The following is a 26104-nucleotide window of genomic DNA, read 5'->3' as shown; positions in this document are numbered from 1 at the left end:
CACCCCGCACTCAAGGGGGCCATTTTCCACCCCCATCAAGGGGATTATCGTCGAGTATAAGATTTGAATGGAAATTGACTGTGGGTTATTTAACAGGCAAACCTTTTCTTTGACAAGTAGAAACACGTCAGATTTTGAAATACAGCCTCAAGTGCACATTCCCTCACTCGTATTAAGCTGCATTCTTCCTGTGTACTTCATGTGTCTGAAAAACAGACCGAGGTGCTTGCACCGTGTTGCATTTTCGTTGCTAAGGATTCTAAACAAAGCGAGGAAAGCGATATCATGTTCTTGCAATTTATAACCCAACACCCACAACATATTTGCGACTGCCATTTGAAATTGTTAACGTTTGGATCAAAATTAACATAACTTCAAAAGAATAAATGCGTAAGTATCTTACTTTTTAAAGACCAATAGGACTGTGATCGGGTAAGCATGTTCCCAGCCTTCTGTTTAAAGCTGAATTCTTTCAAATGTCAGAAAAAAAAATGTTTTTTTTCCGTTGATTGAAATATCAACAGAATTTCCAACAGTTTCGAGTATGAAAGTATGTACATGTATATATACTCAGTGGAACTAAAATACCAGTGCCTCGTAAGAACTGTGCCTCTCAAGGCCGAGTTGAAAGGGGAGAAGAGTGCAAAGCCATAGACATGATTTCAGTCTTCTAAGCCGTCAGAAGGAGAAAATATGGATCGAACCCTCGACATGACTGTTGGCTTAATGGGCCATGGCAGACTTAAACTGACAAAACAGATTATCGCCCCGAAACACACACGCACACAAGTACCGGAAGACTGTCTAGTGCTTAATGTGAGATAAATGATATTTGGGAGATACGACGTTGAAACGGTCACTAACGGACCCATCTTTTTTCCTCTTCTTTTCAGTACTTTTTGACAGGTGTTTTGTTGTAGAATCAAAAACCTGGAGGTCCTGTGACGATTTTCTTCTGAAATGTCTTTCAGAGAAAAGGGGGAAGAACGGGTGAGAGTCAACATTGATAAGTGCTCCTCATAAATCCAAACGCATTTGATCAGGCCAAGTTACAGTTTGTAGTTTAATTGAGGAAAAACAATAGCAACAACAACGAGTCAGGTTAATCGCGCTCTACTCGTGGTACAATAGACCCCTCCTTTATTTCTGAGAGAGCGGAGAAAGAGCGAGAGAGAGAGAGAGAGAGATAGGAAGAGAAAGAGGGGGAAAAAGAGAGAAAATCTGCTTTGTACATTCAACTGGCACAAAGGATAATGACGACGAAGAAAAAAGACCTGAAATCTCTGTCCGACACACCTCAGCAAGCCCAAAAAACATCAGTCACCACACGGCAGTAGACAAATAGCTGGCTTAGTCACACTATCCTTCCACAGTGCCAAGATCCGTGGACATACTTTGGTACCGAGCATTTTCATTTCCTTGTCAAAGAACAAGATAGACCAAATGTATGCTTCGCCCCTGCCCACGGACTACGAATTGCTTGTCTTCTCCGGTGAGTAAATTCTTGCTTTCTGTTTATTTTAAAACACAACTTATAAAAGATTCCCAAACAAACGCACAACCACAGAAAAAAGTATAACTCCTGTTAGTGAATGGTAAACTCAGTCACAGATTGACCCCCAAATTTCAACAAAAGTGAACCTACGGCAGTGAAGACAGCACGCCTACATGTAGTACCGCATCGGTAAGACAATACTAACTGAAAATATAAACATGATTATCATGATCAAAGTAAGGACGTGGGGTGCTGTCACGAAATAATATCAATGTGGACTTCAGGACTGCACATGGTGGTTCCGTCGGGGTGTAAGTTGACGTGCTGCTGCACTTTTAAGCTGAATTACGGTTTGTTGATCCCTACAGCACAGTGGGTGTACCATGGCGTGGCGCCATTCTCTGTAGGCTCACTGTAGAGCCGCCACGGGTTGACTTGCAGATATGCAATGCTTTCAGTTGGGTTGAAACCTGTTACATGACACTCTTTAGTGTGTTTAGAGTGTTTTCAGGAGTATTTGTGTCACCATCAACATTCCTCTCTTTCAGACCACTCATTCCTATACACTTTAAGTCTCTGTTTGGACATGGTAGTGCTTTATAAGGCCATTTAGAGCAAGTGAAACAACCAGACGTTACTAGTGGAAATAGATTTAAAATGATTTTTCAATACGGTTGTTAGATAAAAATACAAACCAGAGCTTGTGTAGTAGAATGAGCCTCCAATCTTATTCGCAATCATGGAGTTGATTCATCTTTGTCATTCCGACATCAGAGATAAGGTTGGATATTGGTTTGTGTTGTCGCTGGTCTACGGAAAGCGCTCATTTGCTCTAGCCTCCGGAGGCCAAGCACGTGTAATGGAAGTCTGTTGCAGATCACCAGATTATTTATAACAATTCAAGCAGCTATATTGGTATGCTCAAACAGTCGTTGATAACACCCAGAGGGAAATCACGCGGCAAACGTTTGACTATATAGTGATATTCAGATTATTCTGCATTTTGTCTGCTATCAGGTCACGTGTGTATTGTATGCACTTCTTGTTTCTATACTCTTCGTACCACTATTGCTTGTACCTCGAAAGAACATAAATCGACTTTTATTTTGTGGAAAAACGTCGTATTCCAATATCACTCCATTAATATCCGGCCAGAAGCAAAATAAATGACTCAACGGTAACTCGATCTATCCGGAGGCTATCAAAAAAGTAATTTAAACTAAAATCAAAGTCAGCGTTTTGCAGAGTCCTTCCCTGCTGGCTACATCTTTTAAAAGTTTCAGAAAGGATCCCTTCTGCCATTGTGACTCCCAAGGCATATTCCATGACAAAAAGACTTTAGAACAACTGTTATCTGCTCTTGAAGTGCAGATAACAGTTGTTTTAAAGTCTTTAAAATGCACAGAGTTTGCATGCACAAAATAACAATCAACATAATTAGTTCTGTCACCCTAAAGCATAGAGAACATTCATATATATATATATATATATATACATATCATATATATATATATAATATATATATCATATATATATATATATATATCATATATGTATAAATACATATATATATATTTACACACAGAAAAAAAAAGAAAGTAAACACTTTTTCAAGTTTATATTTATTATATATACATGTATTTGGTTAAAAGTTAATGTATTACATGTATATACCATTGAAAGGTAATTTAACTTGCTATCAATCGGATAGATCAATAAAAGCTAAAAATAATGGAGGAGAATGAAGAATCTTCTGTCAAATACGAATTCAAATGAAAAAAGAGAAGAAGCAATATCAACAAAAATGGTAGGAATTTGAATTGATTTATCGAATTAGGAAAATTGTAAATAATAATCATTTGCCTCATGAATTCTTAAATTACTAAGTTAAAGAATGAAATAAAGATATTCTGTTCATTTAATCATCTCCGTGCCCTTACTCCCTATTTCATTTGAGGTTTGAGTTGACAGAAAATTCTTATTTTCCCCCTCTAGTTTCCCATTATGATTTTGTATGAGGTTATAAAGAGATAAAGAGAACGAAAACTTATATCTTTGCTATTTCTTTCATGTCTCTCATTGTGTTAAACTGGTCTTTTGTTATTATTGTTATCTTGAAGGGCATTTGCAAATGAAAGACAACATGCCATTTTTTGCAATTTTTACTTTTGTGCCTTGGAGAACAAAAACGAATATGTTCACCCAAGAGTAAGGAGTTTCCGTTTATATTGACCTACTAGGGTGACAGCCAATTAAATTACCTTTGATATGGTATATATTATTTGATTTTCATCAAACTCTTCTACGAAAAATAAGAACTCGAAAAAGTGTTTATTTTCTTCTCTTTTTGCTGAGTATCTATACAATATACACTCAGCAAAAAAAGTAAGTTCCCCCCTAACATTTTTGGATGTATCTCAAAAAGTATTTTACGGATTTTCATAATTCAAACGGGAATGGATAGGGAATTTCATTACTCATAACATGAATGGCATATCATTGCCACCAGATATTATTATTGGTGTAAAAAAAACCGAATTTTATGTCAAAAAGCATGGGAAAAAAGTTGCACTTCAGGCTATATGAAGCATATTGTATACATTTCCTATGTAAGTTAGCAAATGATCTTTTTAAATTGTGCAATTCTCAGGAATTTCTTCAAGTACAATGTGCTTCCCTATTAAACAGATGTTATGCATACTTTTAAAACTATAGCCTTTTCGATATGAAAATGTTGGTAGAAGCCATGTGATTTGTAATTCCAATCTGGGTTGATCACATTAATGTGCCTATGGCCATTTTGCATCATGCGCTCAAGTTGTAGATCAGTTTGTTGAGGGAAATGGCATCGAACGTATGGAGTGGCCTACAAGATAGTCTGATTGTGATCCAGAAGAGAATCTTTGGGATGTCATTAAGTGGAAAGCGAGCAAGAAGGTGAAAGATGACACTTTACTGCAAGAATTTAAGCGCATCTTGCAGAGAGCATGGGCCAACATTGAGCAGTGCCAAGTAAACTTTAGTTAACAGTATGAGGAAGAGATGCTGGCTGGTCATTGAAGCGGAAGGTGGACATATCAATTATCAAATACTTCACTGTATGCTCATGAAGAGAAAGAGATAGAGAAATATGCAAACAATCATGCTTAAATGTTCAGAATCATGAGTGATTGTTTGATTATTTGTGTAAAAATCATTGCAAATCACTAAAGTGCAACTTTTTTTTCCATACATTTTGACATAAAATGCATTTTTTCACACCAATAATGATATCTGGTGGCAATGATTTGCCACTCATGTTATGAGTAATAAAATTCCATATCCATTTCCGTTTGAATTATGAAAATCGGTAAAACACTTTTTGAGATATATCCAAAAATGCTAGGAGGGACTTACTTTTTTGCTGAGTGTATATATATATATATATATATATATATACGAGGAGCTATACATTGTAGCTGCTCCGCGTATTGGCAGTACTAGAAATAGCAATAATAACGTCACAACAGAGGAATTCATTGAATGCCAATCTTGATTTTAATGAAAAAATCATTTCTAATTTGATTTTAATAAAGATTGGCATTCAATGTATTCCACTGTTGTGGCATTATTATTGCTATACGAAGAGCTGTATATATATATATATATATATATATATATATATATATATATATATACATGTATAGACTACAGGAGGTATACGACAATTGCTCTGGCCTTATTTTCTCCAAGCAGTTCGGGTTACGGTAAGGATTGAGATAGGTTTTTAGGTTTACGTCTTGTGCTGTTTGATATGAGGATTAGGATCAGGGTTAGGGCTATGTTTTTGGGTAGAATTAATGTTTCGCTGAGCGTGCAGAGATTTCATGGGAACTATTGTCGCAGGGGCAAACATCATAAAACCTAAGTACAACATGACGCATCCTGCAAATGTATGCAAATCTTCTGTTACGTATCAGGATTTATGAGTATTTCTGATTTTATCTACTATAATACACCTGCCAATGACCCTTAGAGTGCAGTGTATCCTTGAAATGGTCAACTTGGCCTAATGGACGAGATGTAAAATAGAGCGAACATATTGGCGGAGGTTTCGTCAGAGTCGGACCTAGAATGAGAGGGGTAAGGAATTCAACGTTCACAAACTCGCTCCAGACAGCTGCAGTAGTCTACTTGTAAACTTTCCATGAAAAATAAAACATTGAGGTGGAAATGTCATAAATATGGCCCCCACCAGTCCTCCGTGACCTACGAAGAGACTTTCACCTTCCTTTGTGTGTGTTGCATGAAGATTTTGGGCAATGATGACTTATAACTCAGCTTTTAACATAAAGTATACCTAAAACTACACTCCCGAAGTTTGGAACTGTAGCTTTCCATTTAGCGTTCTTCTATTCTTATTTTGTGTTTCATACCGTAGAGTTAAAAAAAAAAAAAAAAGTAAAAAATGATCCTTTGTTTTTTCATACACAATTTTTTTTTCTGGTCCTGAATTTCAATAGCCTGTGAATCAATTAGTTTGAAACTGATTCTTATATCTTGGCCACGCATTCAGAAAAATTAAATCTCCGTCCTTCTTTCAAATTGTTGGATTTATTTTTCATTTTGAGTGGATTTGATGAATGTCCCCAGTCCCATTTAAATCTTTCTCCAAATAAGTTATTTTGAGAGGTGCAAATTTCATGATGAAAGATGATAATTAATGCCGAAAAAATCCCGTCCCCTCTCCGGGATTTGATGAATTGAGGGACAGGGCTTGTATTTGCTGAATTACCAATGCCACAAGTGATGAAACGTTACCTCTGTATAATAAATATCCACTGCAGGTAATCATGTCCAAAGAACATGAAGTCGCCTGGCATCCGACATCACAGAGATATCAGAATATTGATCGAAAGCCGACGAAAATGCATTAATCAGTGCAAAATCATGCTGCACTTTGTAAATATCAAACAGAAATTTAATGTATCAAAGTAAAAATGATGACAAAGTGACAACCTATCAGACATGGAATGAAACGTGATTATGACTGTATATCTTTCCAACCAACAAAAGATAAAAATTATATGTCATACATAGCATCGACTCAGCAGGCTTTGGTACTGTATCATAGTGTGTTGTTTTATGCTTTAAATCGATATACGGACTCACTGACAAACAGCCCTGAGGCTACATGTAAGTGGTTTTTTTTTTACCGTATTAAAATTAATATAGCAAACAAATAAAACAGACGTCCGCTCAGTGCTTTTCCTATGTATTCGTCCGTTACACATGTTGTTTTTGATAACATTCATAAAGGCAGCTATGGAAACACTCACCAAGATAGAAATAGATATAGCACAGAGGTGCGTTAAAGTGTCACGTGTATAATCAGATTAGAAGTACTAGCAAACAAATTGTTCAGTCGCGTGTCATTATCATGAAAAAAAAACAACGTACGGACGAGCGAATATTCAGCACATGACTTTAACACAAACTAACAAGGAAATGTTCGCCTCCTCTTAAAAAAAAAGAGGAAAAAATACTTGGGTTGTTATGTCAGATATAGACCTGAAAGTGCAGTGACACCATCAAGGTTAACAATCGTTTAACAATTTTGTGGATTGCTGTGTAAGTCCCCCGCTCGATTGCCATTGTGTGATACAAGACAATAAACCCACGTTCCATCGTCTGCAAAACTATAGCGCCCCGCTATGTATTTGGCAATAGAAGAAAGAAAGAAAGAAAGAAAGAAAGAAAGAAAGAAAAAAAGTGGGTAACTGAATCGAAACAAATAATAATAAAGCTGGGTGGGTCACATTTGTCTGTTAGACATTTCAAGATTTCATTAGATACTCTTTGAATCTTTGTGTGTGGGTTTACGGATGAGAGCTATCATATGCTGTATCAAATTAGAAAATTTGCTCCACTTTGATATCAAATCAGGTGATATTTTGAATTAATCGACTTATCAGTGAAGTGTAGTCTAAAATTTGACCTGTTGCTGTAATCAAAGGTTGCAGCCAATTTACACGTCAATTAAAAAAAAAAAACTCAGTCAAAAATGTTAGTAGGTACTGTAGACACATATTTTCAAGTTGCATAAAGCATGCCCAAGGTAAAATGGATATTAGGTTGGAAATTCATTTCTTTTATTTCACACTATTTCCTGTGATTACCTGTGACGTCTGTCACTTCCTCAACGCGGTTTTGTTTTGAGACTATGAATGAAATGGCCGATCATTATATCCACCATTCAGTTTGGTATTTCAACTCTGATTGTTTATTTCAATCATATATCTGCCTGAAGTGAAAATAAGGGTCGTCATCTAAGGAGATTGCATACGGTATGCAATAATCTGGTTAAAACCGTGAACGGTGAATTTGAGGCTTGCACACCGATTTCACTTGTACAGACAGTGCCCTGTAATAACGCAGTGTTACAGATTATGAGGGAAAGTATCTTGTAACCTTGCAGCTTATTTACATACTCTAAATCAAATCATAATGCTTATACATTAGCTTTCTTTTACATGAACTTCCAATAAATTTATCTAGTTATTGTTGGTTTGCAAACTCATGGCACAAGGATTGACGATGTCCTACAGTGTACCACGCTTTTACCATGACCCACTATTTGCCTGCCACCAAGGACAGAACTTCCTTACAGCAATACGATGTTCATTTTAGGGGGAAGGGTATTATAATCATTCCCAGATTGCAGGTGATGTTCATTAAAAACCTTGCATAATGTCCACATTTTCTACACAATGGTGTTATGATGGGCAGCCTGAAGAGCAAATCAAGCAACGCAGTGACTGTTCATGAAGATTCTCTTCTCTCACCCACAACACTGCATAGATAAGTTTTATCGAAGGACATTACCTTTAACACACACACACACACACACACACACACACACACACACACATACACGCGCATATGGAAACCTTTACGATGCAGAAAGGAGCAGAAGATGTCATTCAAATTCGCTAAAAGTCTGAAAACACGTGTTATATTGTTTATAAACAAAGGCTCATCTCTGTAACCTCATAGACTTTATGATAACTGTCACTGAAGCATTGGCGATGTTCCCGAAAGAGAAAAAAAATGCGGAAGCGACTGGCGCTTCTCTACTTCTGGAAACGCCTCATTCCCATTGTACTCCCGTCTAGTTGAGATGACCCATTGTTTACTGAGGCAATAGCGGCTGATGTTACGAACTTTTCTTTTCCGGGTATTTAAACAGGTTACCCTGCGACATCCAGTCATACATCAAATGAATGTTTGTTTACAGTAAAGTGATTGTATCTTTTTCTCTTCGATCACTAAAGTTGCGAGAATATGATTGCAATCGATGCTTGTTTCTAAATATTCTCAGCTAGTTCCAGTGGTAGCTTGTGCGCAGCTTTTGAACATTAATGAGCCCCTCTAAAGCTTAATATGCAGTCCAGTTTTCTTAATTCTCTCAAAGTGTGCAACACCATCATCTTTGCATAATGGAAATTTCCGATAGCTTGTCACCGTCTGATGAAAGTTCGTTGGTCGGTCTTTGCACCACGTGACTTCTTCCTACTATAGGAGTCTGAGTTCCATTCATACAAATGGCGGACTACCCTGGACGGGGCACAGCATGCAGACGAATAGAAACCCTAAACCGGAAGTCATAGGATACGATGTAAGCTGTGGTTGTGTTTGTATGGCTCAACCTAACATCCTTCCACATCCGACCATCCTGCAAATACATTTCCTAATCACTTGTGTGTAGATAGAGAAAGCACACGTCTAAATGACATTCTCGTTAGAATTTTGAAACCAAGGCATTGATGTGATTGGTCAGTACACTCTATTTTCCCTTTCTTTCTATCTTTTTTTTTTTTTTTTGCATAGGCATCGTATAATGCATGATAATTCGGAGCGCGCAAAACATATTGCTTATCATTATATAGAGGTGGCATCAATCGGAAACCTACATGCACACACAAGCAAAGACAGGTATGGTTGCACACACACACACACACACACACACAAACACACATATATATATATATATATATATATACATAATATATACCAAGTTTATACATGCATATTCGTACGTATTCAAACACACGTACACACAAACATTAAACAGGTTGCATATGTGTTTAGCACACTAATGGTAGTTCCGGTACAAAAAAAAAATACAAACTAGAGAGGGGCCGTCAAAGGCGGCAGACCCACGCCTTGTACAAAGTCGGGGTAAACATACTGTGCATTCGGTCATCTACCAGAATTCGGTCACTTAATTGCCAGTGTCCTTTATCACCAGCCAGTGCGTTCTACCAAAGATTGTACACTGAAGTGTACGATCTTTGGTTCTACAGTCACATCACACGCAAATCACATCATTTCACATACGGTAACACTCATTCACCACAGGAAAGTCCTTTAGTCTCCTCCAAAAATCCATCGAAAATCCCAAATTCCACCGTCAAAAGTGCAGATTCGGAACTTTTCCAAGCGCGCGCGAATTAAGTCCAGTTTTAAGAGTATTGTCTACGCCCGCGACGGGTCGCCGAAAAAGCGCTAAAAATCGAGAAATACGCCGTTTTCTTGCGGGATATTTTGCTTATAGCAAGCCGAGAGTGTGTTGATATCAAAGGTCGTATGAGTGTACGACCTTTGATGGTATCCACAAAAGCGCAAAAGAAAAACAAAATTTACGTACCCCCTAGGCAATTATCCGTATGATTAGTGTCTACGGGAATTATTCAATGCAAGGGTTAAAAAATGCAAATGTCTACTGCACCAGTATTCGGTCACCAACGAGCGCCGCAACGTCCCCGATGCTATTTTGCACCAACAGGGTAGAGCGCGATGCATTTTCAGCGGCCTTGCACACGCATTGACATTGAGCGCGCATATCGTGCAGTGTGGCTGCGACCGAGCAAATGCTCCTCCAACGAAAAAAACAATCAATTTTAATTTGAAAAATCATCAAAATACGGGCCAGTTTGTGACGACGGAGAACGAACTTTCATAAATCCAGAAGGACATAGTCCTTCAAATAGGCCTAAACGTAAATTTCGGAATTCTTACGAACATTTGAGCAGCGAAGTCCGATCGTTTGGGAGTTTATGTTTTCGTATGGTAGCGGAAAATCGCAAAGTGAGAAACGGGAAATTTTCGGAGTGGTCACTATACCATGGGGTCAAAACTTAAAGGTCGCACAGAATTTGCAAGGGTCAACCGATTATCACCAAAATCTAATCGATTCTTTCCTGTCATTATCCAGACATCCCCTGAACATTTCGTGCAAATCCGTTTACCCGTTCTCTTGTTATCTTGTACACAAACAAACAAACAAACAAACAAACAAACAAACAAACAAACAAACAAACAAACAAACACACAAACACACAAACAAACAAACAAACAAACAAACAAAAAAAACCCCAAAAAACAAACAAACATACGGAACCCTTTACATAACCCCCTGCCGATTTTCATCGGCGTGGGTAAAAAGAAGACATATAGTGCCCTTGGTTACCAACAGAAATGCTTTCCTGATCTGATCTCCATCTTCCACATGCAAAGATACATATGAATATATAATTGTTGTTCCTGAAAACCATTCAACCAACTGTGGTTTCTGCTGTGGCCGTCACTTGTGTTTAAGCGTAATGATACACATGACTGTAAGGATTGCACATTTGAAAAACATACTAGGTGAGTTATGGCGATACAGTTTTTATCTCACGCGTTAACGCGTGGTTAAGTGATCTCTATCTCACTAATCGCCGGTGCACAAGTAGAACGTTCTAGTGCTATCTTCCAGATGCCACTTCCGGTCTGAGTCTGCAGAACTTTTAATAGAAAAAGAGAGTTACTGTGCAGGTAGTGACAAGCGATTGGACACTTATCTGCGACAAACATTACTGCGCGCCCAAGTGTTGATAGCATCCGCTCACAGGCATGCTTTCCGGCTTCACTGCAACTTTTCTTTTGTTTTTGTTGTTTTTCTATGTGTGATGTGCTACCAGTGAGAGGAAGATGATAATACATTCAAAGTAGAAATCATGGTTACGTTGACCACTGACCTGACCTGAAAAAGTTCATCTTTTGTGCATTGTACATCCAATTCTATGGCAAAATATACAAATAAATAATTGTACTTGTTTAAAATTACATTTTGGATATTTCTTTCCCTCTCTCATGATATTAGACGATAAAACTTTATGGATCAAAGATGATGACAAATGTGATAATCTATTCATCATATCTCATTCAATATGTTTAATAAAATGAGCAGGATTTTATGATCATATCTCAATTTCCAAAGAAATGGCATGAAGAATGCGTTATCGATCATACCTTATGGCCAATCACGATCAAGCAATTAGATACTGCCTTTTCACTAATTGGAAGTAAAGATACGTAAGCGAGGTAACTTCACTCTTTGTAAATTCATACATCTATGCGTATATTTATGGTTTTGCACGTGTGTATTTGTGTGTGCGTGTGCGTTCGTGTGGGTATATATTTACCTGTTAGTTAAAGAAGACGAACAAAATTTACGCGACTCAAATGGAATACATTATATTCCGTTTACTGAACTTCTTATCCAGTCACCCTTCAGTCATCAAGTCTGACATTTTTATAGCAATAATAAGGGAGTAAGATTGAAGAGGAAGGGTGAAAAGAATAAATCAATGCTAGACAGATTTTTTTTTCATAGATTAAAAGAACATTTCAGTGAATGTTATTATGTAGGAAAAGGAAATCAATTTAAAGCGCAATTTCTAATGAGTCATCACAATCCCTGATTAAAACAGCGACAATGTTTCTCAACATACTGCACACTGTAAGAAAGTTTCGCTGTTGGACTCTCCTGTTTATGATACCTTTTTTGAAAGGATCATATCAAATATAGATTCCTCCTTGATCGTATAAAGAAATGACGGTTTGCCGCCAACCCCCCCCCCCCCCCCCCCCATCCACATAAATGAAGGTTCGGAAGCACGTTTCCCTCAAAAAGCGGGTTTCCCACGTGTGTCAACTCGCCAGTATTTGGGCAGGAGTTCCTCTGAATGGGTCAGCTAAAGTTTAGGTTAAACTATAGGTTTCATTCTTAACATCACAAAGCGAGGCCAACAAAGGTCGTATTACTCTAATGATACAGTTTTGCTGGCTCAGGTTTGTTTTCTCTCGTCAAAGACATATGAGATTATTATCTATCGACCTAAAACTGACAAGCAAAAGTATGGCGTATTTTAGGGATTAGGTATAATAACGTAGATCGATTAGAATTGTTTGAGCGAAATGTTACTTATTGGTTCCTGATCTTGCAAAGCCACCCCTCTCTCCCATGTTGATATGGTGGGTTTCTAACGGTAATCAGGACTATCACTTATTTTACACTACAAATCAAACATAATGTCTAGCATCAGTTGAGATGTTCAAATTAACATTAAATCATAAAGACGCCACTTTCCAAACCGCAGTGGCACTACAGTACGCCTCTCTTGATGAATTGTGAAGTATAGGTAGATACTTAATAGCCTCATGCAAAGGGAAGCATTGAATACGTGTAGTATCAATACATGACTGGAATGAGGAAAATAATTGATGGCATTCAGGCGAATCAAGTCTGCAATCCTGCGTCTTTCAAAGCTGGAGTAACCCATTTTTTTTATTCACTTGTTGTACTCAACAGGATATGTCCTCGTGACCTCTGATGGTAACGATATCCAGCGGGCAGAAATAACTTTTTACCACTATGAACTAAATTCATTGTAGGCGTGTAGGCGAATAGGCGTGAACACTGGTTGTTGTTGTTGTTGTTTTGTTGTTGTTGTTGTTGTTGTTGTTGTCATTGTTTAGGCGCAGTGAAGCTATGAACAGTGGATATCGTGTTCATATTGAATACAGACACTCTCATGCCTAGCTACCTAACCGCTGTATATTTCATGTGTAAGCAGCCTCCTTACCACGATTTGTATCTGAACTACATGCAATGCCTATACATACAGAGCAAAATCTTTTCGTAGTTACACTATAACTTCGAACACTTAGGTAGGACTGACTTGTTCAGTACCCCCCCCAAAAAAAAATAATAATAAAGAACCGACACTCTAAGCAAAATAAAATAATCCAATTGCAAACTAAGCTACGTGACCTACGTGCATTCTAACCTGCATCCTATCTTTCTCAACTATATGTAAATTGGTCTTGTGTCCGACCACCTGGCCAAAAATTTAAAATATGTCACATTTTCTCCAAATGATATTAGTTTGTTTTGTTTTGCCTAGTCTTTTGTCCACATACCGGTATTTTACAAATAAATTCGATGTTCACTCTCTTACCCGAACACATGAGTCTAAGTTTAACTCCGCTCTGTGCACAGACTAATCTTCATAAATAAAGTACAGATTGCACATCCCAACCAGAAGGACAGTTGGAATTTCTTTAATATTCAAAATAAATTTTGACATAATGATAATAATAATAATAATGATAGTAATAATGATAATGATAATGATAATAGTGGCCTCTTACAATTCGCTGAAGTCCATCCAGAATGATGTTCATGACTCTCAATATAGATTTAAAACATTACACTTACGACTTTACGACATAGTGATATCTGTCGAAATTTAACACGATTTTATTTTCAAGGAGACTATAATTATGATTTCATTTTCTCCTATAAGTCTACATAGACAGCGCTTAGCCTTCGCATTCATTTTGTCGTATTGAATTGAATGATGAAAGTTATGAAATTATTCCACTCTTACTGATCAAATTATTCTAGATCTGCATTGATCATTTCATTAAACGTAATCCATAACATGGGAGAATTTCTGAATGGTATGGATATAATTAGGGAATAGAGAGGCGTGTATACCATACAGATGGGTTGAGTTGTTACTAGAGACAATGGGATAACCGTGATTTCGTTACATCAACAAGATTTTCCAGTGCTCATCCTATTCCATGTTCCATTTGTTGTTAGCTGTGATACGGCAGCCTTTCCCTGAGCTGGGCGACCTTCCCACCCTGTCTCAATGACACGGTGTCTCCCTGTTGGTGAGTGAGAGTCCGCCTCACAAACCTTTCTCGTTCTAGTTTAAGCCTTCATGAGCCAATGCCTCAAATGTGCACAAATTTTACACACATACCTATGGACAGGAAATAAGCGTGGTACACAGAGGGTTATTAATTCATTAAGTCTCAAATCATCCTTCGTCATAAAAAAAAAATAGATGTATTAGAGAGTATTGTAAGGACCAAGCCCAGATTATTTGAAAAGAAGCAATCTAGCTCGTAGGCGTGGCACTCATGTTTACACTATATAGTAGGTACACTACAACGTCGATTTGCTCGATGAATATGACACCATGAACGTCTTTAGAAGAAACTGAATTATGACTAGAACTTTCTAAGAATCTGAGAGGGAAAATTCCCCGCATGAGTCCACGTGTTTTTGTGGACTGAATTTGGATTTACTGTGATGTCTAAGATCGAAGTAGACAAATGGAGTAGAGGGTGGGGCGCTTTGTGTATATGGACCTTGCTAAACTCAGTGCTGAGTTAACTTGTGAATGGATATACCATTATTTTGTCTGGCTGTCCTTAGTCCTATACAATGTCGGATGTGGCAGTTCCACAATATCCGCCGCTCACTGAGAGCGAGTGGAAAATTTTTCGAAAACTTTAGATCGCTGCTCAGATCCTGATCTGTTCGCCTTACCTAACGGTTGGTTCATTTGGGTTGCTCCGTGATTAGCGGTTGGTTCCTTTGGGTTGCTCCGTGATTAGGGCAGACATGGCGTCTAAACTTTGTGTTACCCCGACTTCGTGCCGGTCCCACTACCTGGATGTTGATCTTCTCCAGAGCCTGGATAAGCACAGATTGTGAGTAGATAACAACAAACCTGAATTTTGCGTCTTGTTAACGAAACAAAATGCTCTTCTGAAAATAATTATCGATATCATAACAAGAATAATCACCAATGTCGCTTTTATCATCATCATAACCACCAATACTGGCTTATAGTCATTATCCTTTTTATCACGATAGTCATTAGAGTGATTGCGTGCAGTTTTGTCATTACTTCTGTTTCAATTAAATGTGTATAGTTCCTTATTGCCTCTGACTGTACATTTAGGAGAAACGTGTGCAAACACGAGAAGATCACAAAATTTTACTGTTCCTTAGGGGAAAATACTGTGGAATCTTTTTAAGAAATACAGTTTTTCTCTTCTTCTTCTTTTTTTTTGAAAGGGAATATATGCATGATTAATGAATCATACAGTTCGGATGTGGGCAGCGAAGCTCTTGAGTTTTCACGCGTTGGTAAGGTTCCCTAATCCGCTTATAGGGACACGTGGTTACTGCCAAAGTTTGTCTCAGATATAAAGTTTGTGTATCTCTCAAACTGCTTGAACAGTGTACGATGAAGTCTGACTATTAACATGATTACTCCGAAATAACTGTACACCGACCGACCTCTTTTTTCGGTCATTATTTTGAACTCTACTAAATTTAATGATGTGTTGAGTAAGGTCAAAAGTCGGCACTTGCTCATGTTTGTTGATACGGAGAAAGTAGATAAACTGTGTAAAAGTTCATGCAGTTTGGCACAGAAAACCGCATGACACTGTACACATGCACTGTCCAAAGTCCCTGACACAGAATATAGAAAGGGTGACTGGCAAATCGAAACTACGCATCATATTTCACAAATGCAAGCAGGAAGGAAAACATGATATTATTTCCAGCTCTGGTGACGAATGAAACGAAACTACACTACGATAGTTACAGGATGTTTGGCAAGTGTATATGCTTAATTTTGCTCTCGTAGAAGGTGAATGTTGTCTTTGAAAAATAGAGTAGTTTCTTTAGAAAGTTTCTTTAGATCAGAGAGAAAATAGAAATGGTATGTTAATTCAGTGTTTCACATCGAAACAGTCTCAACCTACTCTTGGGCAAGTTACAATAAATGAAATCACATACATGTACGGTTGGCAAATTTTTGCTTACAACAATAACAAATCATTTGTTACGACATAATGTGTGTACAAAATAATGTATTATTTGTCAAGATGTCATCATTACATGTAATTTGGATACATCGTTTTGACCTCCATTTATGTGTGTGTGTGTGTGTCTGTGTGTGTGTGTGTGTAAATTGTAAATTCAATCATTATCTTGATCATATGTTTGATTTATTTTTGTTTATCTGTTTTCGTTTTGATAATCAAAGTCATTTTGAAGGTGAGGTGGTATTGTGCTCAAGACATAAAACTGGAGAGAAGATGTTACGATGGGTCTTAGACGTTTAGAGTTGAAACTTGTGATGATCATTATACATGTAGTTATGCTACAGAATCAAAATGTATAAAAAGTGACTCAAGATCTAGATAGCTGCAACCACTATCAAAGCTCTCGTTGGTCAGTCACCCTGTCAAAGTATACCAAGTCGAGACGATGAGTACGGTCAAACCGAGTAGGCAAGCTCTGCCTAGAGATATGATCGGTCGTTCGTTCGTTTCAGGAAGTTATCCCGACTGCTTGATCTTTTTATGGCTCGATAGCATCCATGAAAACACAAAGCAACGGCAAAAACAAAATCCCACCCAAAAAAGCTCATAATCAGATAGCGATTTTGCAAAGATGAATTCCAGCACACATTATGTTCACGCTTATCTTTGATGGTGTTATATACAGTTGTAGAACTCAAAGTGTCGGGGTGTCCTTACGTACGTAAAGTGTATTGTAAGCATTCTGAACCCTACTCCACTTATCTGACTCCATTGGAACAAAAATAAAGTCATATATCAGATACCAATATGACTTTGCTTCTCGAATATTTCAAGACAGTTAATGTTTGCTTGTACGTGGGATAGGGACCTAAATCATTCATGGATTCAATTTCTAATAAAATTTGTCGTTCGAATCAAAGCGGAATATGAATATGGATGAGTTCCTGTGAGTGAAGGTTGTCAAATCCCCTTATTTCCTCATGTAAGCAATTGGCAAGGAAGGAATCTTCACTGCAAACTTGGAATCTCCTGCCGCTTTGCGCTTATATGTTTCCCAAATCGCCGCCATTACCAAAGCTCAAGCTAAATTCAATTCACAACAAAATGATATTTTAGTTGTTGTTTTATATGATACAAGATTGATTCTGAGAATCCTAATACAAAATTAATCATGAAGCAAACTTCTTTAATCATGATCAATAAGTGAATGTTACTAAAATTATAATGTTTACATGTGAAACAAAAAGGACGCTAGATGTACAGCATATACTCCTTTCAGATACTATACTGGCCCAAAGCGTTTACCTATAACGAGCACTTAGTCTAATTATGAGCAAAAACACAAGTCAGTGGTATGATACGTGAACACTTTTGAGTTGAGTGTCAGTTCCGCCTTGGCAGGGGAAAACATTATTCCCTCTCACCCAGAATATGACGAAGCGCGCAATATGTAGTGTTTGGTATGCTTAGCATTACTTTAAGAGTAACCGCGATATCAGTTTGAAGGTCATTAGATTATCAAAGTAATCGATATTGTTAAGCGACAAAACATGCATCTAACTACATGGATTATGTCATTGCTCCATTCCTTTCGATTGACTTTACTACACTCCATGATTATTAGATTGGCTAATTTGACTTCTAGTAACACCCGCGTAGGCAAAAATGTAATATTGTCGCTCACAAACGACCGTTTCCTGTAGCTGAGAGGACTTACCTCTAGGGGATATTCCCCGACCAGAGAGTCACTTTGTTCTCATGTTTTGCTTGTTTTTTATCGAGTTAGCATTTTGTCAGCGTTATAGGTTTAGTAATCAAAAGGGTGAGGTGGAAACCACACCCTTGTAAAGGTCGTTTGGATTGTCACTTTGGTATTGCATTCCAGATGTTTTACAAATGTGTGAAACAATGCAACTCTATTTCACGCTGTGGAATTAAACCATCACGTGCTTTGTTCTCTCCTTGTCCTCTGTAGGCTAGAATTCCGGTTCCAATACTTACAATTGTAAGCAGAGATTTGTTGAGCTATAGTGAAACTCTTTTGGAAACACAGATATTACGTAACAGAGGATACAAGGGATTATGTGAGACTGTTTGATAACGACCATGATAACAGAAGCTTCAATCGCTGAGTATAGCCACATTCAATTAATTGTATTATTTCATTGGTTCTACAGGTACCTGATGAAGGGCTCTGTTTTAAATGCTGTTTATTCAAGCAAAAAACAACAACAACAACAACAAACAAACAAAAGAAACAAAAAGAAACACCCAAACAAACAAACAACAAACAAATCATGTTGACACGTATATTGCGAATCTTGTGTTTATATGATTAAAAAAGTGATAGTTTCAGATATAAATCCTGGAACCTTGATGTTTATTAAGAGGAGAATGCCCTATGTGATATTTTGTATTTTTGGAATTATTCTTGTTGATGTGTTATGGCACAACTTTGATGTGGATTTAGTAGTGCCGAACGTAATAAATATACACGTATAATTATGTATACATGCGGACTCACATTAATGCATGTACGCATTCATATCAGTAGATGATAACAACAAGGATGCAGATTTATCTGACATCTTATATGGAGTCACCTTTTCGTCAGGCGCATACCTGCAAGGTATACTGTATGTCTTCGACTGAATGTTTCGCCCAGTTTGCGGAGTTCATTTATTTCTCTCAATGTTCTAAGTTTCCCACGACATACATATTGTACTGTCTCAGGGTAAATTGGTGAAAGGAAATGGAATGAGATACTGTAGCACTCCTGAAAGGAAGCTAAAAAGGAGATTGGTGTGAATGAACATGGACGAGCCCTCGGCACTGGTACCTAGTATCGTGTCAATTTCGGGTCAGTTCCGAGATTCTGGAATGAGATCGAAGAGGCTGTGGCTCGGTCTATGTCCAAGAATATTTTGCAATTCTACTGCAAAGTTCATGGTCATTAGAATCCTGCCGTAATGCAATGTACCTTGAATTTCATTCATCAAGTGGAAATCGTACATTATGAATGAAAAACAGTGTAAAAAAAGACAGCAGACCGTTCCACTTCAGAGAAAAATCATGATTGTCCATGGAACCCTTTATAAGAGGTAGTTTAACATTATTGTCCCCAATTACATTCTGCAAGATACAATGTCGGAGAATCTGTAATTTTTCATTCTTTTCATTCTACTTGCAAAATATTTTTGTTCGTAAAGATTTTTGGGGACTTCACTTTAATGGGATCACGTGAAAGAGATACTAGCCACCTGCCTTATATTCTGGCAAAGTTGTAACAACATATAAGATTGAGAATATGATAATACCCATAATCATCTTCAAGCAGACTTTCCATACTCTTACTAAAGTCACCGAAGACAGGAAATCATACTGATTCGATCATTATGAGGTTTTCTTCGGGCTCATGTTGTACTTTTCAGTGTTTGATGACAACGACAGAGCAACAATGGCATACCAGTGATAAACATGCTTTCGTTCAGACTGTTATAGATGGTTCGAAAACAGTTCCGGTGAGGGGCAGCCTAAAATGAAATTTCCTCACGTCCGTTCGAGAACCTCAATCAGGAGCATCCGGCTCCTTGTCCTAGCAAGAATGAGCGAGAAAATGATGTGTGTTGTGTAGATGAGGGAATTGAGAGTTAAGGGATGTATAAGAATACAAAGTAAGGTTGGGTGTCTCCTCAATCTGTAAAGCTGCACTTACATGTAAACGCGAGGGAGAGTCCAAACTTCTGGACTTCTTTGTAATCGAACGAGAGTCAAGGATCATAAAGCAGAAGTAAAGTTAATAGCCTAGAAAATCTCGATCACGTGTTTTGTTCTCTTTGCTGTTCTCGATGTTAAGGTATCCTTCCCACGTCAACCTCCTGCACACCTCGTGCTCCGCCAAGATGGATGATGACGAGGACAAGGACGAATCCGTGGCCGGAAAGTGCGCTGACGTCGTCCGCTCCATGCTGCCTCACTCACTGCTGATCATTGTCTATCTCATCTATCTCGCCGTCGGCGGGGTCGTCTTCTCTGCGCTCGAGATGCCACATTTCCATGTCCTCAGCGAGCAGGAGCACGCTCAGCTGGCCGAAGCCAACCGCACCAGACTGACCATCCTAGAAGCCTACCATAACGTCTCCATGGGAATCATGAAACCTGAAGAGCTCAACATCAGTCGCCTGCTCGATTCCCTCATCGACACGGTCAATCACCCGGACTGGAAGGCGGGAAGGCAAAAGGCCCTGATGATGGGTCGAGACTGGTCATTCCCGAGTGCCATGCTGTTTTCGTTGACGACCATCACGACTATCGGTATGTGTATAGGCTATATTTCAATCTGTATATAATTTGTATATAAAAAAACAACAACTAAACAACAGCAGTATAGGTCTTGTTAGCTTTTGGTGGCGGTAGGTGAACTAATTCTCTCTCTATATATCTCTTTGTAATTGTAATGATTATGAACATTAAAATGCAAAAAAAAAGCATGCTGCAGAAACATGGTGAATGTTTTCGCTTGTCAAGGTAACCTTCACAAGTTTGTTCAACCAAGATCGGAAATACATTTAACTAGATAAAAAAAAATGTGCGTGTATGTATGTGTGTGTGTGGGGGGGGGGGGGGAGGGGTCATTAGCATCTGATGCATTTTAAACTCTGAGCCTGACAGAACGAAATACCTCGCATAACTTTTTTTTAAAACTTTTAGTTACTGCTTATTTTAAAGTAGGCACATCTTGCAATAAATCCCTACACTATAGGTTAAACACCATGCAATTATTCTTGTAAAACCAATGCAATTATCATTGTAAATATATATATATATATATATATATATATATATATACATATATATGAGTTGACATAGAGAAAAATAAAGCCAAAAGAAACTCCAATGGGAATGACAAAGTTTTCACATGTCGGAAGACAACAGTAAGAGAATCACATGCACTTAATTCAGCTTCCCGTAGTGTTCTAAATGCTGCCTTGTCCAGAGCACAAACTTGTTAATTTATATTGAGTCACGTGGGAAATTTGCTATAAAATTTATTTCCCAAAGAAATGACTGCAATGGTCATGACGGCATACGCGTATGCACACTGAACTCATCAAGCTGCTTTCAAACGCAGTAATAAAATCCCTGACCAATTACGCCATTATAGGGAGCGTGTAGTTAGATGTGAGCAGGCATAGAAACGATGCTATTTCGATGAATAGCTAGGATTTCCATGGTGCCAGAATATTATTCTCTGAAATCATCTTTCCTTTCTTTTAATTGAACAGGATACGGAGATCTTGCTCCTGACACGCTGTGGGGAAAGGTGTTTTGCGTGGCATACTCGGCTGTTGGCGTTCCTTTCTCCTTCTTTCTGTTGGCGGATATCGGTCAAGTTCTTGCGATCGCCTTCATCAAGCTAGTCAGGTGCTGCTGCAGAAAACAGCAAAGTTCGTCTGAGAACAAGTCGTCGCAGAGCAAGGAGCACCGTGTGTACCCGACGCTTCCTAGTGTGAGAGAGGATACGCCTGATTCGCAAAGGAAAACGACGAAAGAAGGTCGGAAGGGAGCCAAGCCAGACGTTACAATGCGCCACCTGAAGTCCATCCGTAATCCCATGGAAAATTCAGGGGACAAGCGGGGGCAGGCAAGTCAACGGGGTGCACAGCCAAAAACAGATCCCGTCGACGATAAAGCGATTGAAATGTCAGATTTGGGAACATGTTCGGTGGACTCTTTCAATTTGAACTCGAATAACTGTGGCTTCGACCGTACTAGTCAAATGAGTTGCTGTGACAACCCTTCAAACGGAAACGCGACAGCACGTGAGGAGAAAAAAGAACATTTACATCCGGAAGACACTAAGATGAAAGACACCAAGGAGGTCAATGACAAAGAGGAGGAATTCAGCAATTACCATGAAAACGATGTCCCTATCTTCCTCGTCTTGTTCGTCCTAGTGAGCTACATGCTCATCAGCGCATACGCTTTCATGGTTGTCGAGGGCTGGGACTATGGTACATCGGTGTACTTCATTTTCATCACGTTGACCACAATTGGTTTTGGTGATGTCGTGCCAAACGAGCAGTACACCCCTCAAGTCTTCTTTTTCTGCCTCCTTTTTACCATCGTCGGCTTGGCGGTGACATCAATGTGCATTGCTCTTTCCCAGGATACAGTGGCGAGGGCGGGGAAGAGATTGATGGGCGCAATCAGGCAACGGATGGTCATAGATGACAGCGACAAGGACCCCGAGCAGGGCCACGGTCGTAGCAACCAGGGGTGAGGACTGTAAGCTGTCCCGGTGGGCGGCGCTTCTTAAAAAGAAATGCACCGAGCTGGTACAGAGACGAGGACCAAACAGGCGCGCGTTCAGCTATGCCAACTGCAACTGCTCCAGGAGGCGACGAATTTTGTCATCCTCCTGTTGTCCCCTATGGTCTCTTCTGCCTCCTATCCTTAGATATTCCAATGAGGTCGTCTTTTTTTCTGTTCTTTTCCATCTTTGGACTATGATCTGCGTCGATCTCCTTTCTATTTAAGCCAGAGGCTTAGTATGAAGAATGAATGCTGTGTGTCTTTCTTTCTAATACTTTCCAGTTCACCTTTTGGAAGATGCTCAATAACAGAATGGCATGGTAATTGAAGTTATCCATAAGAGCTCTTGAACCCTAAATTTGAAAAAGGCTATCTACGCGTGTATCTGCGAATATTTTAGTGCCTGTTGATGTGCCTGCAACGTGCTTAATTGGTAGGGGCCTACTGCCATAATGCTTGCCGCTTTGGAATTAGCGCATTTACCACTGCTTTTGAAATAGAGTATTTTTTTTTTGTGAAATGAACTTGCGCACTTATGGGGAGAGAGAAGACACAGTCTTTCATTAAACTGCTCTTCGCATAGTTGTCTGAAGACAAACCGAATGAGAAAGTAAAGAAATAATCAGGTTAATATCATGCAACTGGATGTTGTTGCTTGGTTTATCGGTGAATCATGTCGGTGTCCCGTTAACCTGGGACGATGCTGCCTGTAGTGGTATTCTTGCCAATCTTGGCTCATGTTTTTCTACGACTCCACCGTGGCCTACATAAGCAAAGAAATGCCGATCTCTTTCATCGTTCATTCACCTCAGTGCCTTAACAGAATTGTAGTTACCACCAGTTTAGCTTGGGCTTTTTCGGACAAGGATTTTTGAAAGGTGTAATTGCATTCCTTCTGCTTATGAGTCTATACCACTTCTAGTGTGAAAATGCTTCCAGGCACTTCATTTTTAATGAGGTCACTTCATTTTCTACCTTGTCAAAAAAGGTCCCTCTGGGGCAATGTTAACAGTCCATCATTCTAAAAGTCAATCAACATCTCATGGAATAACGGGGAAAAGATGGTTTATCACAATTCACGTCATTTAGGGAGTGTTGAAGAAAATAAGCCTCTGTCCACTGACAACTAAGACTTAGAATGGGAATTAGTGGTTTATTATACCTAAATTTATATCTATATATATTTTACATGTATTTTAGCCAAATCTATTTGATATATTTATACTCAAACGACTCCGTGGCAGTCTTCGTAAGTGATTAAACTTGTTACAAAAGACCAAAAACATACTCAAACAGAAAAAGAAAGTACTTTAGGGCTGACTGTCTGCCTCATTTCCTTCATAAAATGATGGGTATTTGGTATTTTCAAGCCCTTAAACGTATCACATTTGTTCATGCACTCCAGTAAAAATGAACTGCATAAGCCAATCTGTGTGTGATTTTTTTTTTTACATGATGTTGAAATGCAATCACCTATTCCATAAACACCTGTGATGGGCTTCCAGTCTATGAATACGACAGTTATTCATAACCAATACAGGGTAGGAATTCCATCATAATGCCACGCACAAATAACTTGTTTGTAAAGTTTATTACCACGTTCACTGTATTTACTGTGTAAATAGGGCGTCGAGACGAAGTTCAAACATATTTAGTGACATTCACTTCAAGGTCGGTGTAAGTCCAGATCACAGAGACTACACGTATTATGTAAAGGCAGCAAGGTCTGTCTGATTCATCATGCTATTCATAAATGCAATGTTACTGCAAGATAACTTTACATCAACTGTAGGATTCGATATGATATCTGAATATTGGTGTTCACTAAAACCTTGAAAAAGATGTAAAGAATGATAAGACATGTATTCTAAAATTCCAATTTTTTCCATGTGAGCCAGATACTTTTTTCAAATGTTAGTTGAATAGTTAGATGAAGAAAACTCCAGGAACAGCTTCAAAAAAGAAAACCTTGTGTCAATTTTCTGCAGATATCCATTCAATATGCGTTACTGTACCAGGGACGCATGATATACGTGAAACACACTTTATACAATACTGGTATAGGAATTTACAAGAGGGGAAAAGAGGCAAAAGAGAGGCATAAACGAACAAAGGAAATGAAAAAAAGAAATCGAAGTGGTTGAAAGGAAACAGTAATGATGACGATGATGACAGCGATCAGTAATGTCATCATCGCCTTCTAATCACCAAATACAGGACTGCAACAGTATGACTGTCAGTATGCAAATTTAAACTTTTAGTGGACAATTATCATGAACTTCCCAAAGCTGACATATCAAAATATGCTTGTAATGGTTTGTATACATTATTTATTCGGACAGCGGAATATTCAGTATTCTTTGGTATCGAGGGTGTAGTGTAACATTTCATGGAATTTTGTATACTTCAAATGGGTGTGGACGGAAAATTGAAAATTATGTACTTGAGCAAAGTAAAAACAAGCCTTTCTTACAAGTAAATTAATGCTTGATTCTGCAATCTGATGTCATCATGTGCTAATTGATATCTTTGATTCGAGAAAGGACTGCTTTAGCGATATTTGATTTGATTTAAAAGTGAACGGGTGACAGATATCAAAAGAGGAATTCGTTATCACATGAAACCCGCTTTTACCACCAAACTAGTAGAAGTTTTTAAATAGTGCAATAGATGGAGATAGTTTGCTCATTTTAAGTTTATTTTCTTATTGCTATCGCATAAGGCTCTGTTCACTTTGTCAGAACATTATGATATTGCTGACTTTTCTTTCTTATCCTCGGCAGGGCAAAACGATCAGGAAATGTTAGACATAATATGAAAGTAAAGTATAATCCGGTTGAGGTGTGTCGCATTACTCAGATTTTATTAAATTCTCTTCTACACTGTAATGTAACAAGATGGTACCAATGCCATTTAAGATTGTTACTGATTATCTTTTAATATGATATGATACTATGCAATAATTGTAATCATGCTTAAAGGGATGGTATGATATTGGTGGAGATGGAATTAGGCTTTTTACTTTTTGCAAGATACCAAGAAACCACTTATGAAATAGTAAAGAGCACACCATCCTTAGACTAATTCAAAGTTCATTCTATGAAAATTGGTTTTATACTGACCGAGATATCCAAAAACAAAGTAAAAAAAAGCGATCGTAATAAAAGGTGTGTCCTAACTTTTCTTAGGAGCGCTCTGTTTTGGATATTTCAGCCATTTCATAACCAATCTTCATCAAATAAACAATAAAATTATCTAGGAAATACATGTTCTTTCACGTTTCAT

General features: G+C 38.2%; 1 protein-coding gene across 1 annotated transcript; it reads left to right on the top strand.

Moving 5' to 3' along the window:
• The first annotated feature begins 1239 nt into the window (after nt 1-1239).
• On the top strand, nt 1240-25450 carry LOC139724321 (potassium channel subfamily K member 18-like). Its single transcript, XM_071635466.1, has 3 exons — nt 1240-1492; nt 20361-20818; nt 21790-25450. Exons 2-3 carry the CDS (start codon nt 20407-20409, stop codon nt 22785-22787), a joined length of 1410 nt encoding a protein of 469 aa, XP_071491567.1. The 5' UTR covers nt 1240-1492; nt 20361-20406; the 3' UTR covers nt 22788-25450.
• Nucleotides 25451-26104: the final 654 nt, after the last annotated feature.

The sequence above is a fragment of the Diadema antillarum genome, unplaced genomic scaffold (assembly GCF_040938485.1).
Source record: "Diadema antillarum isolate AM-2024a unplaced genomic scaffold, OU_Dant_1.0 scf00000211, whole genome shotgun sequence".
Classification (NCBI taxonomy): Eukaryota; Metazoa; Echinodermata; class Echinoidea; order Diadematoida; family Diadematidae; genus Diadema; species Diadema antillarum.
This window is presented reverse-complemented; position numbering and strand designations above follow the sequence as displayed.